General features: G+C 45.1%; 1 protein-coding gene across 1 annotated transcript; it reads left to right on the forward strand.

Annotated features, from left to right (window-relative positions):
* Positions 1-965: 965 nt before the first annotated feature.
* LOC138452887 (golgin subfamily A member 6-like protein 7) lies at positions 966-19,306 on the forward strand. The gene is made up of 4 exons (XM_069605233.1): positions 966-985; positions 16,008-16,132; positions 18,001-18,702; positions 18,837-19,306. The coding sequence occupies exons 1-4, from the start codon at positions 966-968 to the stop codon at positions 19,304-19,306; spliced, it is 1,317 nt and encodes a 438-aa protein (XP_069461334.1).
* The last annotated feature ends 5,826 nt before the right edge of the window (positions 19,307-25,132 follow it).

The following is a 25,132-nucleotide window of genomic DNA, read 5'->3' on the forward strand; positions in this document are numbered from 1 at the left end:
TTGGACAATGATCTAGAAATAACATTGGATGGCTTTGAAATAATTTTAGGAAAAAAAGTCCTTCTTTTTGAAAGAGTGTAAAAGCGTCTAAAATTAATTCAATTTTTTTTTAAACAAGGATTTGGCAGTAAACAGGGTTAGGGGAAGAAAAAAGCAAGGGAGCCACCACTACATTTTTAAATTGATTGTGGGAACCTCATTCCATCTTTTTGAAAGAGAGTTACAGTTGCTAAAGTAAATTCAATAATTAAAAAATAAAATTAAAATAATGTTTTTTTAAAGTGGATAGTATATCAGAGTGTAAAATGAGGTAGTAGAGTACAGTAGAAGAGAATGAGATTGGAGGCTATCTGATCAGAAGGCAAAATGGGAATGTGTTGTGATTTCCCATAAAAAGAACAAAAAGGGCAAATGAAGGAGTTTTTAAAAAGTCACTAAAGTGACAGACCTATGTTTAAAACAAGCTAAAGGAAACAAGCTTTAGGTCATGACGCGTGTATGAAAGATCGTCCTTTAGGAGGTCAATCTTCACTATATTATCTACTGGAAAATAAACGATAAAAAGGCCTACAGATATAGAAAACAAATTCTTGCAGAAGCAGTTATTGGTTATGACCTAGCACCCACTTGTGCACAACCAGATCTTTTCCTTTCTTTGGAAAAAAACCTTGACACTCTGAGGCAATTGTTAGCATATGACCTATGAATAAGTCCATCTTTAATGCGTCACAGCCCTAGGCCTGACTCCCCCTATCACTGCACCTCAAAGCATATGTTAATCTTCTCAGACATAGCGCAATATACTATTCTGGAATTGTCCTCCGAAACAGTGTTATGTTGCTGATTACAGATGTTCATGGTTCCTCATCTCAAGGGTGCTCAAGTGTCAATGTTTTATATTAAGAACTATGCCAAAGGCCTTGTTGTGCAAAGTGACCATCTTAAAATAATGTAAACAAATCGCCATGGGAAGTCAGTTCAAAAGGTGAGTAGCACCATTCACCAAGGGCCAAAGATCTCTTCTTTCTCTGCTGTTGGTGTCATTTCGCATCAAGTGAAGCTCTAGGGCGTATTGGTTAAATCATAATGCCTTGTTGTGCTCAGTGGTTGCATAAGAGCATTGTGGGTTCTCTCGCTGCCCAGTGCTTGGTGCCTCTTATGGCAGTTGATTCAGAAGAGATATAGCCTCCTTGAGTTTGTGAGATTGGTGAATTTATGGCACATTTCAGGTTAAATTCATTTCCAAGGTGGCGTAACCTTCCCCCTTTGCGGTCCTAGTAATGTGGAAATTATTTTCGATTTAGTGATTATGTTGGGACAGTGCAATTCACCAGGCAGCATAGTACTTGCCTATTCTAATATCTTACGTTTTTAATATGATGGGTGCTGATCAGTGGTATTCAAAAATGTTGTTGCTGAGCCCCCTTGAGTAAATATATTGCTGCCAAGCCCCCTTAAGTAAAAATATTGTTTCCGAACCCCCAGATGCCATCATTGCTTACATTTTCTATTAAAATAATTTGCCATACTCGCTTTTTGAAGAGCCTCACGCCCTCCTGTGACATCCTACAGGCCCTCCTAAGGGGGCCAGCCCCACAGTTTGAAGACCACCTCCCTAGGGCATTCACACCAAGGGCCTTTCAGTAGGACAGAAACCCAACCAGGGCTATAACGAAATGGTACATTCCTCACCCGGCATCTGTATCAGCTAACACATCAAGGAAGGAAACACCTTTGTTAACTCGTAGCAAGGTTACAAAAATCACAGAGATGATTCGGGGGATGGAAAGAGAAAGCATTACTAAGAGGCTTCTAGGTCTCCCTATTAGAGGAGAGGTATCAGACCCTTGCTTGTACTGTTGTAATGCATCATCAACAGACCCTGTTGTTGGAAAAATCTATTAAAGCAAGAACGCTGTGAAGATGGGAGTAGGAGGAGCACTTGCTACTTTTCTTTTTTCGCAGTTGAACTGATATGAAGGCACAGTTTTCTCCAATTATGTGTGTCTGGGCGCTGAAGGTTGCTGAAAAATTCTTGGTGTGAAATACCTTTTCACTTGCAGCTAAACTTTTGTTTGACACCCCCTAGCGAAGAAATTTTGCCCAAAATCAAAATATTGGTGAAAATAGTTTGTACTCAGTGCAGCACACAACTGTGGACCATGCTTCATTGTCCAGACACTTTTGGATGTTGTAGAGATCCAGCAATTGGGCCTCATTATGAGGTTGGCTTTGCCACTGAACTCGTAACACGGTTTCAGCCGCCTGATATCCCGATGACACTGTGATATTACAGGTGGCGACGGGTTGGGATGTCAGGTGGCGGAAACTGTAAGTCCCCATTCCCGTGGAATGTGAGTCCCAGAAGACTCCATGGGAATGGGGACAGGGAAAGCACCGCACCCTTGCTAATGGTGCAGGTGCTTCTGTGAAAACCATGCATGCCGGTAATCTCGTAGTCTGGCAGTCCAGAAAGGGTGCCGGAACGTTGCTACCGGCAACCTTATTTCCAGACCGCCAGACTTGGAATGAGGCCTCTTATGGGTTCTAGTTGTTACCTTGTGTTTATGTTTCCTTGACTCCATTTGACCCTGACTTGATCAATTCTATGCTTCTTAGGTTTAGGGATCTTCAAAGTCACAACGTATTCATCCGTGTGCTTTAGTGGCATTGGGACTTGTGGCTGGTGGGATGCTTCAAGGTTGTGATTGAGGTGGATTCCCCTGAAAGATCCGGCTACGCGCCCTAGAGAATGAGGAGACACAGTGTGTTGCGTAATGTTGCTTGAGCATGAAGCAGACACTTCGGTCCAGCAGAGACAAGAGGTTGGTGTCATTGACACCCCCGGTGTTAAAGAGTGGGCACTGGGAAGGGGGTGGGGCACCACGTGATGGTGGCAGAGGTTCACACATTCTTATCTAGGTTGAAGAGGTGGTGAAGGCACCACATTCGGGTGTTGATGTCTGTTCAACACTGGTTCTGCTTTCAGTTGCAAGTGTCCAACTCTGTCAGCTGGGTTCTGCAAGCCCACACTCCCATTCTGGTCGCAGCCTTGCCTGGGGATAATGAGCATGAGGTTATGTAGTGGTGGAGGCTTTGTCCTGGTCATTCCTGCACATGTAAGGTAGATGACAAAGGTCCTGGTCTCACCATGGATCATAAGATATCTGGTCCCTAAAGTTGCAAGCAGAATTTTAATGGCAGGATATCTGGCAGGACCTTAAAGAATTATCTTCCATACATCGACTAGCAACACAGCATGTACTCCACATTTATAGGGGCTGCATTGAGGGTAAGGGTCACAAATGCCAATCACAAGGTGGCATCCAGTCAAACGTTTTGGTGGCCAAGCAACCTGTGGTGGTTGCCATATTATTCACCTTTTGCAGGCTTCTTCCTCTGCATACTCCAAGGATGTGGACTTCACTACAAGGTGCATAACATCCAGGTACACTGGCCAGAACTGGTCCGGACTTGCCCGGCTTCTGGAAATCCTAGGCAGGTAAGCCTTTGGCCGGCATGGCAAATCTGTGTGTGTCTCTCTCTCTCTCTCCTACTGCCCCACCCCCTTTCTCTCTCTCTCTCTCTCTCTCTCTCTCTCTCTTTCTCTTTCTCTCTCTCTCTCTCTCCCTCTCTCGCTCTCTCTCTCTCTCTCTACCTCTCCATGGAATATTGACCAGCTGAGGGACAGCACTAGTGAATCTTAGAATGAGGCATGCAAGTGAACACTCATGGAGCAACTAAGCTGTACTTTCTAAAAATGACAGAATCTGTTGCCAACTATATAGGCTCTTCATAACCAGCCAGGTGAGTTTCAAGACTTGTGCAGCAATTGGATTCTGCTGACCTCATCGTGCTAGCGGGTGAAATATTGTTGATGAAGGAAGCAAGAAAGAAAGATACCCTTTTCAGCCTTGGCATATATGGTGATAAGGTGAGACGTACCAGATGAGAGAGTGGCCTCTGTGGAGGTCGTCTTTGAGCTGGTCACTAGAGCACTATCCACCTCTCTCCCATCCAGGTAAACGAGTTTAGGCTTCTATATTCTTCTCTAGAACCTATGTAAATATTTGAATGTTAAGTTCAGACATTTTGAGGAATTTGTTTATGATTATTTAATGTATGTATATGCTATTATCGGCTCTCACTGTCCTACAAAAAACAATTGTTTCAAACCTATGACAATAGTATGGCAAGAAATAGGGTTTCACTCAGAGTTCAGTCCGTTATTGATTTCTTAGTTGTCAATCAGTTTGCAGCCCTTCTAGCTATTGCCGCATGGGACATTTCTTCTCATCTCTTACAAATCAATTTCTGGTCGTAATGAAGGGTTGGGTCTCATTATAAATTCCCTGGTCTGGAAAACATGCTGGTAATTCCGGCATCACATTTTTTGAACTCCTGGGAAACAGACGTTTGCCGGAGGGCTCATTGATCTACCAGCAGGCCTCAGCTGCCGGGAGTTCAGGCCCTTACAGGCAAATAAATGCCAGAATCACCAGCACCAGTTCTACCAGTGCCAGTAATTCCAGCAATCCCATCCCACGGAGTCCTGTGCGACTCCATGGAATGGGAATTCACCGGCACCTCTGCCGCCCATGATATCCCGGAGGGCCAATGTCTTCATAATTGTTTTGGTGCCTAATGATATATAATTACCTGATATTGACACAACATTTTTGTCTTACTATAACATTTCTCTGTGCAACTGATTCCACTATGCAGTTGTTTCGACACTATGGGCCTCATTACGAGTTTGGAGGTAGCCATGGTGCTAGTAGCGCCAATGGCTGGCTCCAAACTCGGGTCCGGGTCCCTTCAATGAGGAATTACCGGGTCATTCCAACCTTGGAGGACCCGGTAATTCCTCATTGAAGGAACCCATCCCCATTCGAGCCCCCATAGGGCTCAATGGGAACGGGGAGGGAGCTAATAACGGGTCCGTTAATAACGGGCCCATTATTAGCTCCCTGGTCCCCTAGCGGGACACGCAAAAGACGTCTGGTCTGACCAGACGTTCTGAGCAGGTCCTGCTAGGGAACCTCGTAATAGGACAGTAAGGGGTTAATGGCACCGGCACCCTTACCGGCGCCGTTAACCCCTTACCACCAGGGTCGGAATGAGACCCTATGTGTTCATTTTTAGTTCAGGCTCCTTGCTCTCACTTTACCACTATGCTAGTTTATATGTGTCTGATCTTTTGCATACCTTCGGCCCCCTTCATAATCATACCATTGCTCATTTGTGCTGAACAAATACTGTCATGTGTAGATCATTCTTCATTGGCTGTTTCAGCTGTCACTCAAAATAATTTTAGAAGTATTCAAAATAAGAATTGGTGAGAAGTTCTAAAATTATGTTGCAGTGTTTGCTGGGAAAAGAATCCGCCTGAAGGGTGTGTGTATCTTTTTACTTTTTAAAGTGCAAAGGAAAGGATTGATTGACAATGTGTGGTTCAAGTTTTCAAACCAGGTTTTGATACCTTTTATTGGACTAGCCGAAAATATTACACTGAGATAAAATGCATGAGCTTCGGAAGTCCCAGAGGATTCTGGATCAGATGGTGATCACATGATAAAATCCATCTGCGGGTCCCCAGCCGGGTCTGTGGGCGCCAAATCTGGCCACAATTTTCAAGACACCAGGCCTCTTTTTCCGAAACATGGCTCTCGACCATGCCTCTGACACCCTCAGTAACCATGGCGAATTTGCCTTGTGGACCGAGTCACACACACAAAGTGGCCACTGACCCACAGGCTACAAGCTGCTGGACACGGGCCGCAGGTCTAAGTTGGGTTAATACCCCTGACAGGACTTTAGTCACTTTTGAACTGATTTAAATAAACCTGCTGGACAGATTTGTGCCAAACAAGTGCAGGTGAAAGCACACTTGCTCCTGCAGCTCACAAAATGTGTTACAAATTAGAACAGCGTGGCAGGCTGTAGGATGTTGGTGAGAGCACAATTTGCCCTATGGGAAATAAAATAGGAAATTAAGGCTTTGGGACCCACCCCATAACTTTGTTGTTAACTGATAGAACCTTTCAAAACTTGTGTATTTAATTAATTGTTCATTAATAACACACTTAATACCAGGAGTGGTTTCTAAGCCTACGATCGGGATTCAAACCGGTGTTGCGCTGCGTTGTCTTGCTTGCTTCCAGGGCAAACGCGTTGCCCCTGAGCTATCCTTCCTCCATATAGGACTGATTTCCCCCCTGCTATCAACATGTTCATGGTTAAGCACCTCCTGCTCCTTGGGGCTTAGTCCTCATTAAGTCAAATACTTTACAAAAGAGTAAAGCTACCAGTCTGCACTACACAGTATAAGAAAAAATCAATGTTTACAAGACCTCGTTATCACCCAAAACGTACGCACGGTTATTGGCATTTGCTTTGGCTTCAGAAACGTGTTGGCATGCCATGCCAGTGAAAGGTTGCTCAGCCACGTTTGTGCTTCGGTCTTCTGTGAGGTGTGGAAGTGCTCGCTGCAACATTGCAGGGGGGCTGGAAGGGGTGCAGATGGCTGTGAGGGGAGCTATGCTCTATTGCTTTCCTGTTGTTAATACTTCAGTATTGTGAGTTCTTTATTGTTTTGGTTATTAGGTTGCGCTTAAGCCCCACCTATAAATCGAAACCATTGCGTTTGAGTAGAGATAATGGGGACATGACATGGCTTATGAGGGATACCCACTCATTGATTGCCCATGGCCATGCTAATCCCTAGGGCCATTTCCACCCGCTACCCGTCTCGTTTGAAACTCGGCTATCATACCGAACTTTACCCATTTACTCTATCGAACCACATTATCAAGGCACTCGCCAACAGTGGAAAATCCTACAACCGCTGACCCATAGACAACTTTTGAATTCACAAATCGAAAAAAACAGAGCCTAATTAGTGAATATGCACTACAAGCAGTAAACCCTTATTCTCAGTGAGAGTGTATAATCGGCTCACACAACCACACAGTGGTCCATACCCCTAAACCCTCCTGAGGAACCAGCATACATATACTAGGGAAACACGTGTCGAGGCAACCACACAGTGGTCCATACCCCTAAACCCTCCTGATAAACCAGCATACATATACTGGGGAAACACGTGTCGAGGGAACAAACAATACGAGGAAACTAACAAGGGAACAAATAATACGAGGTAACAAACAACCCTAAGCAACAGCAATATCTACTTTTAATGCTACTATCTGTTCAAGGGAGCTACAAAATCCATAGAGAGACCAAACAAACCACCACCGGACTTGTAATGGGGCCCAATGTCTTAATTGCAGCTATACAAGAGCTACTGGTGCAATAAAAACGCCTTGACCAAGTGTGCCTTCAGCTACTGCATTCCAGAAAACGTTTTGAAACAGCCAACGGGTTTGGCTTGTGTATAGGTATTTGATAGGCATTTACCAGGCACAGCTATCATACGCCGGTGTGATCACACCATTTTCTAGCAGTTGCCATCTCATGCCCAGGAGGTTCCATCATGGCTACGCCTTGTCAATACCTATCCCATCTTAACACAAAAGCCCAAACTGTTGGCTTTGCCAATCATTGTTTAAAAAGATGTGTAGAATATATATCTATTGCAAAGTAAACAATATACTTCCTTAAGAAAAGGTTGTGAAAACAAATCCATAATCAGGAATCTCATCCCACAACGGACTTAGGACTTACAAGTTTGTTGAAGGACTGATCAAAAGACCCTTAAAAATCGAAACCCCAAGAAGGACATCAATAGGACTCTCATGAATAAGAGCACTACAATCAGACATCTATTGTGAAGTTAACAACATATCTGAATTGTGATCAAAATCCCAATAAGGACATCAAAAGACTCACATGTATGGACTCGTATGAATACAAGTACCACAAAATAGATATCTATTGTGAAGATAACAATATATCTGAACTGTGAAGACAACAAATATATCTGAATAAACAAGAATTTACAGCTTTATTGTGTCTCTGCCTTACTACCCAAATATCAATCAACTTTTTTGATAACTGTAGGTGCAATTACAAGGTAATACACTAAATTTTGCTCTCATCTTTTTCAGCATTGGGCAACCTCAATGCAGTACTACCATGCAGCCACAGTTCTCTCACCATAAAATCACAAATTAGCTTACACTTATGAGCTCGCTTTGAGATTGTCAATAGGTTGCATCATTTTTCAGAAATTCTTTTGGTTATTAGGTTGCGCTTAACCCCTACCTATAAGTCAAAACCATTGCGTTTGAGTAGAGATAATGGGGACATGGCTTATGAGGGATACCCACTCATTGATTGCCCATGGCCATGGTAATCCCTAGGGCCATTTCCACCCGCTACCTGTCTCTCCCGTCCAAGACACATCCTTCTGATATCTCCTTGATCTGTAACGTCCAATTTCAGCTGGGACCCAATGGGCCTCATTATGACCATGCCGGTACGGTAACAACGGTGCTGGTAAGCTTACCGGCACCGTTGATACCGGACTGGCATAGACCGACTCTGCGGGTGGGAGCCGTCCCGCCCGCCAGGGTCAGACCTGGCGGGCGAAACGGCACCCACCCACAGAGCTTCACTGAAGCATCAGCACCGTTATGAACGGTGCCGGTCCTTCCGTGATCCACAATGGAATGGTGATTAACAATTTACCGGTGCCTGACTTCCCAGAACGCCAGGGTCGTAATCCCCTGGTGTTTCTGGCAAGCCAGACGCCGGTAAATATTGCAAGTCCGGCGGCAACCGGCCGGTAGCACTGTAAGGGTTACCACCGGACTTGTAATGGGGCCCAATGTCTTAATTGCAGCTATAAAAGAGCTACTGGTGCAATAAATACGCCTTGACCAAGTGTGCCTTCAGCTACTGCATTCCAGAACAAGTTTTGACAAAGCCAACGGGTTTGGCTTGTGTATAGGTATTTGATAGGCATTTACCAGGCACAGCTATCATACGCCGGTGTGATCACACCATTTTCTAGCAGTTGCATCTCATGCCCAGGAAGTTCCATCATGGCTACGCCTTGTTAATACCTATCCCATGTCAACACAAAAGCCCAAACTGTTGGCTTTGCCAAACGTTGTTTAAAAAGATGAGTAGAAAAGATGACCTCTATAACAGAACGCAAACTCAGAATGTGCTTTTGTTTTCCCGCTTTTCCACTTTGGAGTCAGAAATGTTAACAAGCAGCATGTGGTTAAAAGTTACACCATGAACTTTGGTTGGTTCCTTCGGTTCTATGTTCATTTATCGAAAGACATTTTTTGGATGGTTTTATTTCTGAATCTTTGTTTCTCCATAAAAAACACATTAAAATGTGTTCTTTCTTTTTTGGGGCGGGGGGTTCCCCCAGCCTTCCTCTGCCATTAATGTTTCAGTATTCCTGATTGACTCCACCCCTTATATACCCTTCCCAAACCCCCTATGTTTCTCGATGGGATGTTTGAAGAAAAAAATAATTTCAGAAAAAAATCCATCGAAAACATCACTGTCGATAAATGAATGTTGTACCGTTCCTTTGAAGTGATTTGATTTGCACTGCTCACTTTGATAGAAGATGTGCCCCTAAGCCTTTTGCACATGTAGATTTCCCAATAGGGGAGAATGGCCAGGGAGTTTATGTGAGGGCAAATGGTGAACAAAGCATCATTGGTATATAACACTCTTCGAATTACAAGAACACAGTCCTCCAGTATTGCTGTTGCCTGTTTCAAATCGTTCACCCTCCTGGCCCCCCACCACTGGATCTCAATACCCCGTGAAATAAAGCACACCCCCTCTCCCTGCAGTCAAACTCACCCTGAAACAGCACCTCCTGCCTTAGAAATACCCCTGCCATGCACAGCTGCATCACCCCCCAAGTGATTCAGCAGTCCAGACCTTATACACTTTCCTGATGTTGTATGTATTGTTTGCATTGTAAAGATATCGTTCATGCTGCCCTGCTTTCACTGTGATGTCACTTTTTATGTCACCACCTTTCCTGCCCCAACCCCATCACCAGGTTCTAGTGCCATTCCTATTGTCCGTGCACTGGCAATACTCTGGCTGCCATCTGATCTTTAGCAAAGTGCTTCTTGTCGAAACACTATGGGCCTTATTACGTCTGTGCCAGTCCGGTAACAACGGTGCAGACCGGCACAGTATGACTCTACAGGCGGGTGCCATCCCACCCTCCAGGGTATGACCTGGCGAGTGGAGCTGCACCCGCCCGCAGATTCACTGAAGCACCGGCACCATTATTAACGGTGCCGGTGCTTCCGTGGTCCCCGTTCCCATTGAGTCCAATGGGACTCAAATGGGAATGGGGGCTTTTAATTACCGGCGCATGACTTCCCGGAATGCCAGGATTGTAATCCCCAGGTGTTTCCGGCAAGCCAGGCGCTGGTAAACATTGCAAGTCCGGCGGCAACCTGCCGGCTTTACTGGCACGGTTACCGCCGGACTTGTAATGAGGCATATCTCTCTTTTACACCGATCCAAACACACATAGATAGACATTGTGCGGGCTTGCACAGTGTCTATACAAAAGCCAAAACGATTGACTTTGTTCATACTTGTTTTTTAAGGTTTTCTCCTTTTTCAATGCATTACTTTAATAAACTGTGCTATTAGTTTTCATTGTAATAACAAAAAAAGTGTATCAGTCTTCCTGGATCTTATTGTCATGAAGGCAAGACTTTAACATGGTCGAATCAGACCCATTTGCCTTTCTCTTATAATTATGCTGACACCACAATAATTGAGAAATCAGATTAAATTCCCTGATCAGCAATTTACCCTTCTAGACGAAGTGATCAATATAAAGTTTCTTCTACAAATTGCTCTAGGATGTGGCAAAATGGGTCAACAAATTTTACCAAAGACACCTTTCCTCGGTGTATGCTTGTGCATGCACACTCCTCCTTATCATAGCGGCAGTGAACACATTCCACTAGCTGGGCTAGTCAACACCAACAAGATGCAAGGCTGGCTCACTATATTTCATGTTGTTATGTGAGGAGTTGTTCTGCTATGACCATGCCACAGCAGCGGTCTAACAGTGCAGAGCTTTGTCCATAGGGTGGCTGCCCCCACCAGAGGTATGCACACCTTCATCTGTGGGAGAGTAGAAAAGGGCAGCAGAGGAGGGAAAAGGGGCAGAAAGGTACACACACATGGCAGATGTGTACAGGTTAGCAAGGGAATGAGGGTAAGGATGGAGTTTGGGATGGCTTGAGTCCTGTACAGTCGGTGTAGAATGAGCAAAGCACAACTTCGATCAGCTTAATGCCACTGGGAACAGGCGCATGCCTGTGTGGGCAGTTTCTAGAACATAAAGGGTATTGAAGTTAGTAGGTGGTTGTGTGATAAGCTTGAGAGGTGCACTAGCCTACACTTGCAGTGTGGATGCTTCACTGTTCATGACATGCTCTTGCTACCAGACAGACCCCATAGAGAGACATATGGGACTGCTTTGCCCACTGTCAGAAGTGGCAGAACCCCACTGTGTGCAGGGCGAATGAGGAGGACACACATGAAGAATTTAACACAATACAATTCTTTAATAGAAAGTGTCGTTACTACACAATGATTAAAGTGAAGCTTGTCGGCAGCTGGGCTAGCAGAACACAGCCAATCCTGGATGTGATGAACAAAACACAGCAATCTGTAAATCCTCAGCAAACCCAGACAAAATCTCTGGGTCTTAAGTTAAAAAATCGCTTTAAAAAATCGATAAAAAAGACTGATTTAGAAAGACCGCTCTGTGACCTCACAGAGCGGTCTTTCTAAATCAAACAGTCACGCCCCAGCCACAAACGAGTGCGCGCAGGGGCTAACAGGCACGCCAGGACCCGGAAGCACCGTTGGGGGAGAACGGGTGTTTGTGTGTTGCATGTTTGTATTTGTGTGTGTGTTGCGTGTTCGGTTTTGTGGTTTTTTTTGTTCACGGCGGAGCCTCGGGTGGGGTGGGACACGGCGATGGCTGTGGGAGGGTTGTTAGGGGGTGAAACCCCCTGATTTTGATCAAATACTGAAAGCGAGGGTGGGGGTGGGAGGCGAAGCAAAGTGTTTTTTTCACTTTTTGCAGACCACCTAAAATCAGCCGTAAAAAAAAGTGGTCTTTTTTGTTAGGCAACCTACAAAAATCGAAAATAGGACATAGAACCAAACTCTGATCTGTACCATACATCAGTTTAACATCTGCTTTGACCAGAAAAGATGACGAGATGGCATTCGTCTGGACTAAGGCTGGAAACATTTCCTCAAATGTGGATCGTGAAGATTTGGAGGGTCGGGACCAAAAGTTCTATTTCCTGAAAATATTCACGGTTCACAAGCCCTTTAAACTCCTAGACGCACCCCATGCCTTTCACCGCCTCCTAATGCTCCTCGTCGCACACCTCAACCCCTCTCCACATCTCAATAACATGCACATTTTTCTATTTCCATGTCATAAGCACTGCTATGGGGTCTCATGTACAGTGGCGACAGCGTGCCCGCCCTGGTAGGGCACACATTTATACCCCCAAGAGACAATCAATTTCTACGGACGAATATCCTGGAAGGTTTTGGGAAGAAAAAACACCCAAATTCGGATAATTCGGGAAATCGCAGAGCTTTTCGCCCAGCACTTGCCTGCAATTAAGAGTGAGTTGGAGCAAATCTGAGGTATCTATGGGCGTAAGTAGGAGCTACAATAACTTTGCTTAGTTGTGAGCCATTGGGCCTCATTACGAGTTTGGCGGTAGACATGCCCTTAGTAAACTACCCCCAAACTCGGGTCCGGGTCTGGGTGCCGCAAAAGGGGACTTACCGGGACATTCCTGGCTTGGAGGGCCCGGTAATTCCCTTTCGTGGGACCTGGACCCGGTACGTCCCCATTCCCATTGAGCCCCCATAGGGCTCAATGGGAATGGGGAGGATGCTAACAACGGTCCGTTGTTAGCATCATGGTCTGCTAGCAGGTGCCGCTCTAGACCAGAGCGGCACCCGCTAGCAAACTCGGAATGTTGCGGCGAGGTAACAACGGCACCGGTAGCACAACGGTGCCGTTGTTGCCTTACCGCAACACTCAGAATGAGGCCCATTGTATTTTTTTGTCACCCAGGTCCTACTGTCAGCCAGACAGTGGGGCAAAGCATGCTTGCTCTGTCTACTGGTTCACTGTTGCTCTAGAGCTGTCAGTCATGCATGGGTGATGCCAGACATTAAAATGAACCTCATTGAATCTGTCTTGGAGCAGAACAGTAAAAAATCAAGATGGGCCCTGGCAGCCTTCTACAAGACAACCCAGTGTTGAGAAAGAGTCCATGCCCCCGACACAACCATTGCATTGGCATCTGTACAGGACATTATTTTGCAGGAAAGGTTACTAAATGTGTCTATATTTCTGCGTCTGCCGTGTTGTATTTCGAGGCAATCTCCTGTATACGCTGGGCTTTCTACCACGTCAAGTTCAGGTTCCAGCTGCCAGCTGTGATGGTGCAGAAGGTTGCCCCTTTGTTCAATAAGAAACAATAGTCTTTATGTCGCGGAGGTGAGCTATTTTGAGGTATCTCGTGTAGGCGCTGCATCAAAGCAATCATCTTCCATCCACGCCCAACATTTCCCGCCCACTGGTGAGACGTGTAAACAGGGCGCCCACACACTGCATCTTTTTCCCAGGGATGATAGACAGTAGTGTCAGTGAGTCCGCTAGCCGACAAGGATCCAGCAGCAAAAAAGAGTTGGTCTTAAAATGGCACTGCGCCGCCGCAAGAAGGTGAGACCTGAATTTCCAGCCCCCGCTTGGCACTGCCGGCTCCACATCAAAGCAGTTAGGCAATGGAACATGAGTTTTGCAATGTCGTGGGCACTCCGTCTCCCTTTTATAGATCGCTGATGGGGTGTACGGTTGAGTTCAATACATTTATTGTGGTGCTATGAAAACAGTGTACAACATCAAACATTGTCCTAGAGTGCCAAAATGCATCAGCTGCACCTTGTGGCAGCCGGGCACATTCACAATGCTTGCGTTTCTGGACAGGTTCATATTTATACTCAGTAGACCACTAAGGCAAGAACCGTAGGATGACTTGGAGTCTCCTCCAAACGCCTCAAAGGGTGGTGCTTACTCTGGGCACATGGATGTGCCACCATGCATGGGTGCATGTGTCTGTGTGGATCCAGTAACTCCTTGGTCGCATCACAGAGAAGTACAAAATGGCCCCCAACCTGAGGGTGAACCCCGGACATCCAGATCATCCATGCATTGGACCACTGTGCCTTTAGAGAACAGGAAGTAGAGTTAAAATCCCCCAAATTACATTGCTTGTCAAAGAGCCTCTTGGAAAAGCCTTTTTTTCAACCCGCCATTACAAAAAGAAATCTGGATTTCGATGTGGAACCGCTCCAATATTCCAGTTTTGTAGAGGAACACGGAAAGAGTGGATATGTGTGGGTTACCATTTCTTTGGTCGAGAGATCTCCTTCCTTGATCTGTTGAGGAGGGGGTCAGCATGGCATAGGCAGTCTTGGTGTGGAGGTGGAGGGAGTAGCGTGGTGGGAGGCGGATACGTTATGGCCCATAAGTAGTGCGAGAATATTTGCCCGTTTCTGAGTACTTTACAATTCTTGATGATGGGATGCTGCACCAGTAATTGTGCACCTTGAATGGAGTAGTGCATTGGATCTCACAAGGGTGTTCTATTTTTTTCAATGGTGGCAATAAAGCCAGCCAGGAGTTCCTATGTGTTACCTGAGTGGCAGCTGGTCTTCAGGGTCCCACAGGAGTCATTGGGGTCATTTCGGGTCATTATGAGTTTGCCTGGATCCTGGTTGTATTACCATCAGGATACCAGCATACGAAACTACCGTTACCGGCACCCGTTCCGGTGCAATGTCCACTGTATTCCAAGTGCCGGTAATGGTGGTAAAATCCCATTCAATGGAGTACAATAGGACTCCATTGGAGGATTACCCGTATTACCGGTGCTGGTAATACCGGATATTTTTGACACCCATTTTCATCTAACCCTTTGTGTAATGTCTATCTAACGTCATTATGTGATGCAATTAAGAGAACCAACTCTGCTTTCATATAAGTTATGCTAGTGACATGCAGAATATCATATCGTTCTCATGCACAAATAGCAGAAACGTTGCTTCCCTTTTAGCCTGAATTGCTCAATCTTTCGTTGTGGCTGGTAACAGACTAAAAGTGGAGGGATCTGAGAGCACTCGGGCCACGGAGGTTGCTTCAGAGGGCAGTGCAGCTTCATCTTTCACTGATTTACAGAGCCCAGTTGTGGCTTTATTCCCCTAATATGACACACTTTAGGATTGCCTAGGCAGCGATTTAGCTCTATGCCAAATGTCGTACAGCAATATTTAGGCGGGCCCTGGCTTCAATCTGCAGCTACTTGATGCAGAATTAGTGCATCATGGGGGAAATCTCTGTTATGGTGTCAGCCATTTTGTAGCTGCTCCTGCACGCCTGTACAGTGGGGAGTGAGTTATCAGGTGTTGCTTTTAGAGATTCCATTGATCCCATACTACATGGAATATTCATGATGTTCCCACGTTTCTGCCACTGCATTCTTTTTCATTTTATTGCTACTTATGGAGCTTGATAGCTTGATGTTTTGTTATTTTTATGTTATTAGAACTTTCCTTTTATTTTTCAATTTGCTGGCCTGTTACTCTGGCAAAAAAGATGACATCAAGATCCCAATCTAGCACAATAAGCTGTTCCTTTCATTGGCCCATTGCACCGTACCTAAAGCAAGATTTCCAAGGGCACAATCTTAGAATAGGGAGCACATGCCTGATAATGTTATAGTTTGCTTGTCATTGCCTGCACCATAATAATGGTTCTATTATATGTGTGCTATCTTTCTGTGTGCCCCCTTTGTAATGTGCCACTTAATGTAATCATACAATACAGTGAAGGGATTTCTGCATTGCATTTTGAATTTGTATGAAGTTTCGGTGTTGTAGGTGCAGGTACATGACTTTTGTTTAAAGCAGCCGGTGATGTTTTCTTTCAGGAAGAAAGCAGCAGTGTCTCTTCCAAGCATCAGACTTCATGGGTTTACAGATGAGACCTGGCTGACCTCCGATGCATGCATGAGTAGTGCTGATCCGAATGATGAAAACAAGTACAAGGTTTGTGGTGAGTTGAAGAACTCTGCATCCTAATATTGGGGTGGGGGGGCAAGCTAGTAGGGACCGGGTTGGTCCTTCCAGAATGTGCCTCCCAGAGGGTGGATAATGCGGGATCCCGCTAGCTCCCTACCCTTCCAACGGTGCGATATTGACGGATCCTAGACATCCATGATCCCAACTAAAAACTGGGTGCAAGACCATCAGGACCCTTCACATAATGCACTAATAACTCAAGAAATCTAGTGGGAAGCTCCCTTATCCATCCGAAGACCAGAAAAATGTGCGCACTCTCACTGTAACAGTGCCCATACTCATCTGCACATGAAAGACCAGAACCAAGGCAATTGCGAATGGTGCTGTTGAGCAAGGATGCTCCAGACACTCTCTCCCTGAGCCTGGCAGGACACAGGCAAACAAAGAAATTCTGCAAGAGGAAATTCAAGATGGTGGCAATGCAACTCTATGCCTATAATGCCACTGAAACACCAGGTGAGGCTAGTAATGACATTATCCAATGCAGAGACAGTGCACGTTGCAAATTGAAGGCTCAGTTAAAGAGGTACTTGAGGAAAGTTAATGTCCAACGCACAACAAAATTCCTTCGCAGCACCAGCCAATCACAAGGGGTGACTCAAAGACATACACAATGGAAGTACTATAAAAGCGGATGTGAAAAATCTGAAGTAGCAACAGCAGATCAGGGGGATAAGGACATAGGGCCTCATTACACGGAAGGTGGTAAGGGTTAACAGTCACTGGTAATGGTACCGGTGACCGTTAACCCTTACCGCCTGATTACGAGGTCCCTTTGCGGGTTGGTACTTTAACGCCTGCTTTTTAGCAGGCATTAAAAACCAACCCGCTTAGGGACCAGGGTGCTAATTACGGTACCGCAATTTGCGGTACCGTAATTAGCACCTTCCCCATTCCCATTATGTCCTATGGGGCAAAAATGGGAATGGGGAAGGGCAATGGGGGAAGGGGTAATTACCTCACCGCCAACCTTGGAATAGGGCGGTAATTCCCCTTTCCTCCAAGGCGGTGCCGGTATTTTACCGGCAAGGACCAAGGTGCTAGCAGCACCTTGGTCCTTCCGCCTACCGTGTAATGAGGCCCATACTCTTCACCACTCCTTTCTGAAACAGGGAGTCTGCCGCTTGTACAAGGTGGCCACTTTGCTGGAAAGTCTGCTTTGACCCTGATACCGGCATGTGAAGTCTGCCATTGGTCGAGGAGGGATCTGAATAATGAATGCTAAGAAACCATATGTCTGGGCAAGGCCTGCCTGAAGTGGTAAGAAACAAGAGCTCTGGGAGATATCTGAACAAGTGAATGCTGAGAAACACCAGATCTATGATGGACCTGAACAAGCAAATGCTGAGAAACACCAGATCTATGATAGACCAGAACAAGTGAATGCTGATAAACACCAGGGGCCTCATCACGACCCTGGCGCTAATGGATTACCGGTACCGGTAATCGCTTAGCGCCTGATTACGAGGTCCCTTTGTGAGTTCCCACCTTATCGGCTGGTTTTACCAGCCATTAAGGAATGGACCTGCAAAGGGACCTTGGTGCTAATTACGGTACCGCAATTTGCGGTACCATAATTACCGCCTTCCCCATTCCCATTGTGCCCTATGGGGCAAAAATGGGAATGGGGAAGGGCCATGGTGAAATGGGGAATTACCGCCCCGCCAACCTTGGAATGGGGTGGTACTTCCCCATTTCACCATGGCGGACTCGTTACAATACCGGCAGCAAACATGGTGCTAATAGCGCCATGGTTTAGCGATGGTGTTGTAATGAGGGCCCAGATCTCTGATAGACCTGAACAAGTGAATGCTTGAAAACACCAACTCTATAATACACCAGAACAAGTGAATTCTGAGAAACAACCAATCTATGATACACCAGAACAAGTGAATGCTGAGAAACACCAGATCTATGATAGACCTAAACAAGTGAATACTGAGAAACACCGGATCTATGATACACCACAACAAGTGACTGCTGACAAACACCAGATCTATGTTAGACCTAACCAAGTGAATGCTGAGAAACACCAGATCTATGATACACCACAACAAGTGACTGCTGACAAACACCAGATCTATGATAGACTAGAACAAGTGAATGCTGAAAAACACCAGATCTCTGATAGACCTGAACAAGTGTGTGCTGAGAAACACCAGATCTATGATAAACCTGAACAAGTGTGTGCTGAGAAACAGCAGATCTATGATACACCACAAGTGACTGCTGACAAACACCAGATCTCTGATACACCAGAACAAGCGAATGCTGAGAAACACCAGATCTATGATAGACCTGAACAAATGTGTGCTGAGAAACACCAGATCTATTATAAAGCAGAACAAGTGAATGCTGAGAAACACCAGATCTATGATAGACCTGAACAAGTGAATGTTGAGAAACACCAGATCTATGATACACAAGAACAAGTGAATGCTGAAAAACAAAAGATCTATGATAGACCTGAACAAGTGTATTCTGAGAAACACCAATTCTATGATAGAGCACAAAACGTGAATGCTGAGAAACACCAGATCTATGGTAGACCTGAACAAGTGTATGCTGAGAAACACCAGATGTATGATAGACCAGATAATTCAATGCTGAGAAACACCAGATCTAGGATAGACCTGAACAAGTGAATGCTGAGAAACACCGGCTCTATGATACACCAGAAAAAGTTAATGCCGAGAAACACCAGATCTATGACAGACCTGAACAAGTGAATGCTGAGAAACACCAGATCTATGATAGACCAGAACAAGTGAATGCTGAGAAACATCAGATCTATGACAGACCTGAACAAGGTTATGCAGAGAAACACCAGATCTATGATAGAGAAGAACAAGTGAATGCTGAGAAACAGCAGATCTATGATAGACCTGAACAAGTGTATCCTGAGAAACAGCAGATCTGTGATAAACCTGAACAAGTAAATGCTGAGAAACACCAGATCTATGATAGACCGGAAGAAGTGAATGATGAGAAACTCCAAATCTATGATACACCAGAAGAAGTGAATGCTGAGAAACATCAGATCTATGACAGACCTGAACAAGTGAATGCTCGGAAACACCAGATCTATGATAGACCAGAACAATTACTTCTGAGAAACACCACATCTATGAAATACCAGAACAAGTGAATTTTGAGAAACCCATAGGGCCTCATTACGAGTTTGGAGGTAGCCATGCCCTTAATAAGGGCATGGCTACCCCCAAACCCGGGTTCCCTGAATGGGGAAATACCGGGCCATTCCAACCTTGGAGGGCCCAGTATTTCCCCATTCAGGGAACCAGGACCCGGTCCAACCCCATTCCCATTTGAGCCCCCATAGGGCTCAATGGGAATGGGGAGCATGCTAACAACGGGTCCGTTGTTAGCATGCTGGGCCGCTCGCGGGACCCGCTAAGGATGTCTGGTAAAACCAGGTGTCCTGAGTGGGTCCCGCGAGCGGCCCTCGTAATGGGGTGGTAAGGGGTTAACGGCTCCGGCACCTTTACCGGCGCCGTTAACCCCTTACCGTCCTCCTCATAATGAGGCCCTAGTCTTTTAGAGACCAGAACAAGTAAATACAGCAAAACCAAAGGTCCATGAGAGACCAAAACATTTGAATGGTGAAAACAGGTCTAGGAGAGACCTAAAGCTAGAACACTGATGAACCTGAGATCCTGGAGAGACCTACCCTGAAGGTTAACGATCAAGAGATCTGGAGGAGACCTCCCTATTATGGGGAAGTGCCATAGGTTGAGAATGTCTCAAACATTGCAGTGCAAGTTGCTAGACAAGAAAAGGTTGGTTGAAAACCCAAGGACATGGGGGGTGGGATCTAAAATGTTGTATTGGCAATATAGGGTCACCATCGGAGGGTCAAGAATGTGAGTAACATTAAGAAAAAGTTTCCCAGAAGAACCTTTCTTTATGTTTTCTTTAGAATAGAATTGGACATTTCAGAATATGTTTTTGAACTCTTTAGTTGGCCAGGAATTAGAATGTTTTGTGTTTTAACTTAGGGTTAGCCTGAAGGCTAACGATCTGTTAAGTCTAGGTTTTGGTTCTTTCAGTTGGTCACCTCTTTGGACAATTAATCAGAGAATAAGGTATTCCTGAGGCGACAAGGACTTGATGGGGTTCCAAACTCTGTCTCTCCCCCTCTCTCTCTCTCTCTCTCTCTCTCTCTCTCTCTCTCTCTATATATATATATATATATATATATATATATAGCTATATATATATATATATATATTGAGCCCAAGTAATTAACTTTTACAAAATATGTAATTAAACTGCAAATCAAATCATTTCATTTCATTTAACAGTGAACCTTTTCAAACTGAACCCCACAAACATGTCATCCAATTCGTTCATTTGTGTATGATAAAACAGACATAATAAGATAAAATACTAATAACACCATTAAAAGCACTTATTACCAGCAGTGTAAGAATTTCTCAAAGGCACAATTTTATTTATTTACATTTGTATAGCGCATGTACAGCCCAGAGGCATTGAGGCGCTGTTACACGAGATTTGTAGGAATCTTGAATTAGTGGTGACATGGGACCAAGGTGGTCTCTTAGGTACAGGTACATTGATAGTAGGCGAATTCACTAGTGACAGGTGAAGTGCCCAGTTACAAGCATCATTAGAGTTTACATAGCAGAACTTGTATTGTATTATGCATCGCAGTCCTTATTACAAGATTAATAGCGGACTCATACAATCAGCCGGCGCAGACTTTCCATGTCTTGGGGGTGCGAATCATGTTAGAATAACCTTTTCTCAAAGGTCTGGTGGAAGTGTCTATAAAGATTCTTTGAGCTAGGTAGGGGGGGCAAGATCATGGAGGCATTTATGCGTGAGGTCGAGAGTTTTGAAAACAATCCTCTCTTTGACAGGAAGCCTGTGCCCTCCCATCCTTGCCCAAATGTGTTTTAATCTGACACCATAACCGGTGTAATGCTATCTGTACTGACTGTGTTTCAGTATTTGCGCAATAGTGGAAAAAGGCGTCTGTTTTTATTGAACCGTATCTACTCGCACATTGGCCCAATAAACACATGTACCCTGTTCTCATAGCTGCACATTGTGTAAGGACATGTCCAGGTGTCTCTAGCATGCCCACATATTTACATATGCAGGAAAATGTTTGCTGTTCTATTGGGATATGTGTGTATACACCGTGGACCGTTAGCAACTGAAGTTGGTTCATTCGGAGGTCCAACCTAAAGTTACGAACCGACAGGCTAGGATTTTTAACTAAATAGGCCTGAGTCTTTAAGTACCTGTGTACAACACCAGTTACGCACCTATAGGTTAGTAAAATTACAACCCCAGTCCCATTTTCACATCTTCTTAATAAAGATACCCTTAAATATCTCGTGCTGGGTGCCCTTTTCAAAGTCCTAGGTCCACTCAATCTGTTGGAAGCATTCCTCATTTAGTCTCTGGTAGCTTTTACTTTTACCCCCTCGAGGGCGCGTTTCCTAAATTTTCCCCAGAAGGTCCAGCAACTGGCCCTTTGAGTCACTCCTTGACTTCAAATAAGGCGTACCTTTACGAATCAACGCCTGGGCCCTCTGGGACACCAGGCCTAATTCTAGTCTCAGCTGTGCCATTGAAGTCGCAAGGGGGAGACTTAGGGCCTCATTACACGTTATGCGGCAAACCACGGTGCTATTAGCACCATGGTTGCCGCCGGTACCATACCGGTACCACCATGGAGAAAAGGGGAATTACCACCCCATTCCAAGGTTGGCGGGGCGGTAATTCCCCCTTTCTCCATGGCCCTTCCCCATTCCCATTTTTGCCCCATAGGGCTCAATGGGAATGGGGAAGGAGCTAATTACGGTACCGCAAATGGCGGTACCGTAATTAGCACCAAGGTCCCTTTGCGGGTCCCAACTTTAACGGCTGGTCTACACCAGCCGTTAAGGTCGGGTCCCGCAAAGGGACCTCGTAGTAAGGCGGTAAGGGTTTACCGATACGGTGCCCTTACCGGTACCGGTAAACCCTTACCGCCTACCGTGTAATGAAGCCCTCAGACTTTTTCTCCAAACGAGCTCCTCCAATACATCTAACCAAGTTCGAGCCTTAATTGCTAGGACTTCCAGTCCATAAAGGAGAGCAGGCACAAAGCTCTGCTTATACAGCCTAATCATTCCCTCCATGGTATATCCTGCAGACTGTCAGGCAAACCTGTTTATACCATATGTTAGCTGGCTGTTTTTTCATCTCATCCCTTCTACAATAATCTCGCAGGCGCCCCTTAGAGATAGCTCAAGCCCCAGGAATATATAGCTGCTTACGTATTCTAATTTACCAACTTCGAAACCCAGGTTTACCAGGTGGATTTTACCACCTGTTATGATCATTATTATTGTCTTTGCCATGTTAATAGCAAGATCATTTCTGTTGGCGTAGTCTACCAGGGCCGTAAATGTACTTTTTTCGTGCAGCTAATAGTGCAGTCCATTAACACCAAATAGTCAGCATAAAGAACACTTGCCACTAGGCTAGCGTCTATTTTCACTGAGCAACCTGTCACCCCACAGGACCGAGTCTGGAAGATCTGACAGATATTGCTTGAACAGCAGGGGGCCCACACTCATCCCTGTTTGACCCCCCTGTTGATATCCACCCTGCTGCTGGACCCACTTCATCCGACCTCACCTGTACACTTGTGTTAGAGTGTAGACGAATATTAATGTCCAACAACCAGTTTGGCATCCAAGCTTTCTCAATTGTTCCCACAGTCCCTTCTGGTAGATTCCCGAATCAGAGAATCCAGCAATCTAATGTCATCCGTGGTGCTTGAACCAGGCGGAAACCCTGTCTGGGCTATGTGCAGCAGATTGGCATCTCCTGTCCACCTCTGCATTTCCATCAAAACCAGCGATGCAAAGAGCGTGCCCGCTACATCTAGGAGTGAGAGCAATCCATAGTTTTTGGGTTGCTCTCTATCACCCTTCTTGTAGATGGGCAGCATAATTGCACGCTGCCAAGATTCTGGAACCACCCCCTCCCTACAGATCTTGTCAAACAGGATTTTCAAAATTCTAGAAGATTCAACTGGATTTACCTCCAATACTACGTTGGACAGACCGTTTGGCCCTGTGGCACATGAGCCATTAAGTTGTAATATTGCCATAGAAATGTGCTCAGATTGTGGAAACAAAGAAATTGACATGAGGCCGGGAAGCCCAAAAGGAAACACACCAACACAGGTTACAAAGGACATACAAAGCGCTTTATTTCAAAGTTACAAAGTTACCAAAGTCAATTGACAAGCGAATAGCTATTCGGCCCTCTGACTAACACACGAACCTTCAACGTTAGGTTCGCACTGAAAGTGGGAGAGACCGATCATCGGGATGCTTGGGTTTTTATACATTTAGTACTGCATTGGCCAGCCCTCTTACAAGTTAACCATTTCTGGAACCATGGCTAGGGTTCGTAGCCAGGTCGAACACACAATTTCCATATATTAGATCAGTTCCGCTGATATGGTTACATATTTACACATAGGTTAAACAGAGGACAGGGTCTTAGTTCATGACCCTAACAAGTAGCCTGCAGACATATTATTCATTCACGTGTGCGGAGGTCACCATGGCCGAAGTCTTACTCGAAATGTCATTCGGCCTCCATTTTGTGATTCAGGGTGACTTCCACACTGCAAGAGTACCTAAAATGGCGGCTAGATTCAAGATGGCGGCTTACACAATACATTAAGGTCAAGACCTTGCCGCGGAACCTATGTACATAGTATCCTTTAGACAGCTTGGCGTAGGCCAACATACATTTAAACGATGCGATTGGGGTCATAATATTATATCGATTTCCACAGACCCTCCTTTTGGCCTATGCCAAGTGCTAAAACATTATTTCCTAATACTTTTGAAAATACTTGAAGGCATTAGCATCCATAGGTTCTGCATCATTGTCTGAAATGTCAATAGCCATAAAGTTGTTCATAAGAACTTCTTGCAACATGAATTCTTTAGATGCTGTCTTCGGGGTATATATTCTACGCCCTATTGCGCTCATAACTTGGGCACAACATCCCCCTATCATTCCGCATATACTCGGGAGGCATTGAAAACAGCAACAAAGGAATAACAGAGTCCCTAAAATACCTAAAATAACAGAAAGCACCTTCCACCCCCAAGATCGTAGAGAATCCCAAAACCAAGTACTAAGGCTCCAGTCTCCTACAGGGATATGGACTTCAGAACTAAGAGTGTGTAAATTCTGAATTGCTTTGAATATTGTTGGTGAAGAATCTGGACGAAAACACAGCAAGCGGACCCCACTAATTTACATACTCCACCTCGTTCAGCTAAAATGACATCTAATGCCATTCGATTTTGAAGTGCTACCAATCTTATCGCCTTTTGCTCTAAGGTCATATTGTAAAGTATGTCCGTGGTCCGGTTGATTGTTTTCTCCAACACCCTCGCTAATCCCCTGATGTTTTCTGAATTTGCTATTTGTCCCCAGAAGGGAACTACTGATTTGGCTATATCCCCGAACACTTGTCCAGGGGTATCTCCATCATTATCCCGTCGCGGGCGAGCCTTAGATACCTCTAAGGTACTGGCTATAAATACACCTGGTAACAATATCCCTAAATAACAAGTCCCCTGCCAATCCTTGGGCAACCAGGGAAAAGCTAAACTACCACACACAAAATAAACCGGTCCCCCTACATACAAAGGCCTATTTTCCCCAGTCAAATTTACAATATTTATACAAGGCTCGAAATCTCCCATTGGCCTAGTGCCGTTTCTTTGTACACAGAAAGGGACAGAATCAGGACTATGATTTACAGAATAAGAAGGAGGCATGGCATCCTTATTGCCTATCGGAGCCATCTTGAAAGAAACTAGATTTTGAAAAGGAAAAGAAAGTTTATCAGACGGCCTAATAGAGGCGATATTAGGTCTACTCCTATTTGCGAAAAGCGAGC

The sequence above is a fragment of the Ambystoma mexicanum genome, chromosome 4p (genome assembly GCF_040938575.1).
Source record: "Ambystoma mexicanum isolate Mex_15411 chromosome 4p, UKY_AmexF1_1, whole genome shotgun sequence".
Taxonomy (NCBI): Eukaryota; Metazoa; Chordata; class Amphibia; order Caudata; family Ambystomatidae; genus Ambystoma; species Ambystoma mexicanum.

Coding starts and splice junctions, on each gene's coding strand:
- LOC138452887 (XM_069605233.1), top strand. CDS start 966: ATGGGAAGTCAGTTCAAAAG. Junction 986..16,007: donor ATGGGAAGTCAGTTCAAAAG/GTGAGTAGCACC, acceptor GTTTTCTTTCAG/GAAGAAAGCAGCAGTGTCTC. Junction 16,133..18,000: donor AAACAAGTACAAGGTTTGTG/GTGAGTTGAAGA, acceptor ATAATACACCAG/AACAAGTGAATTCTGAGAAA.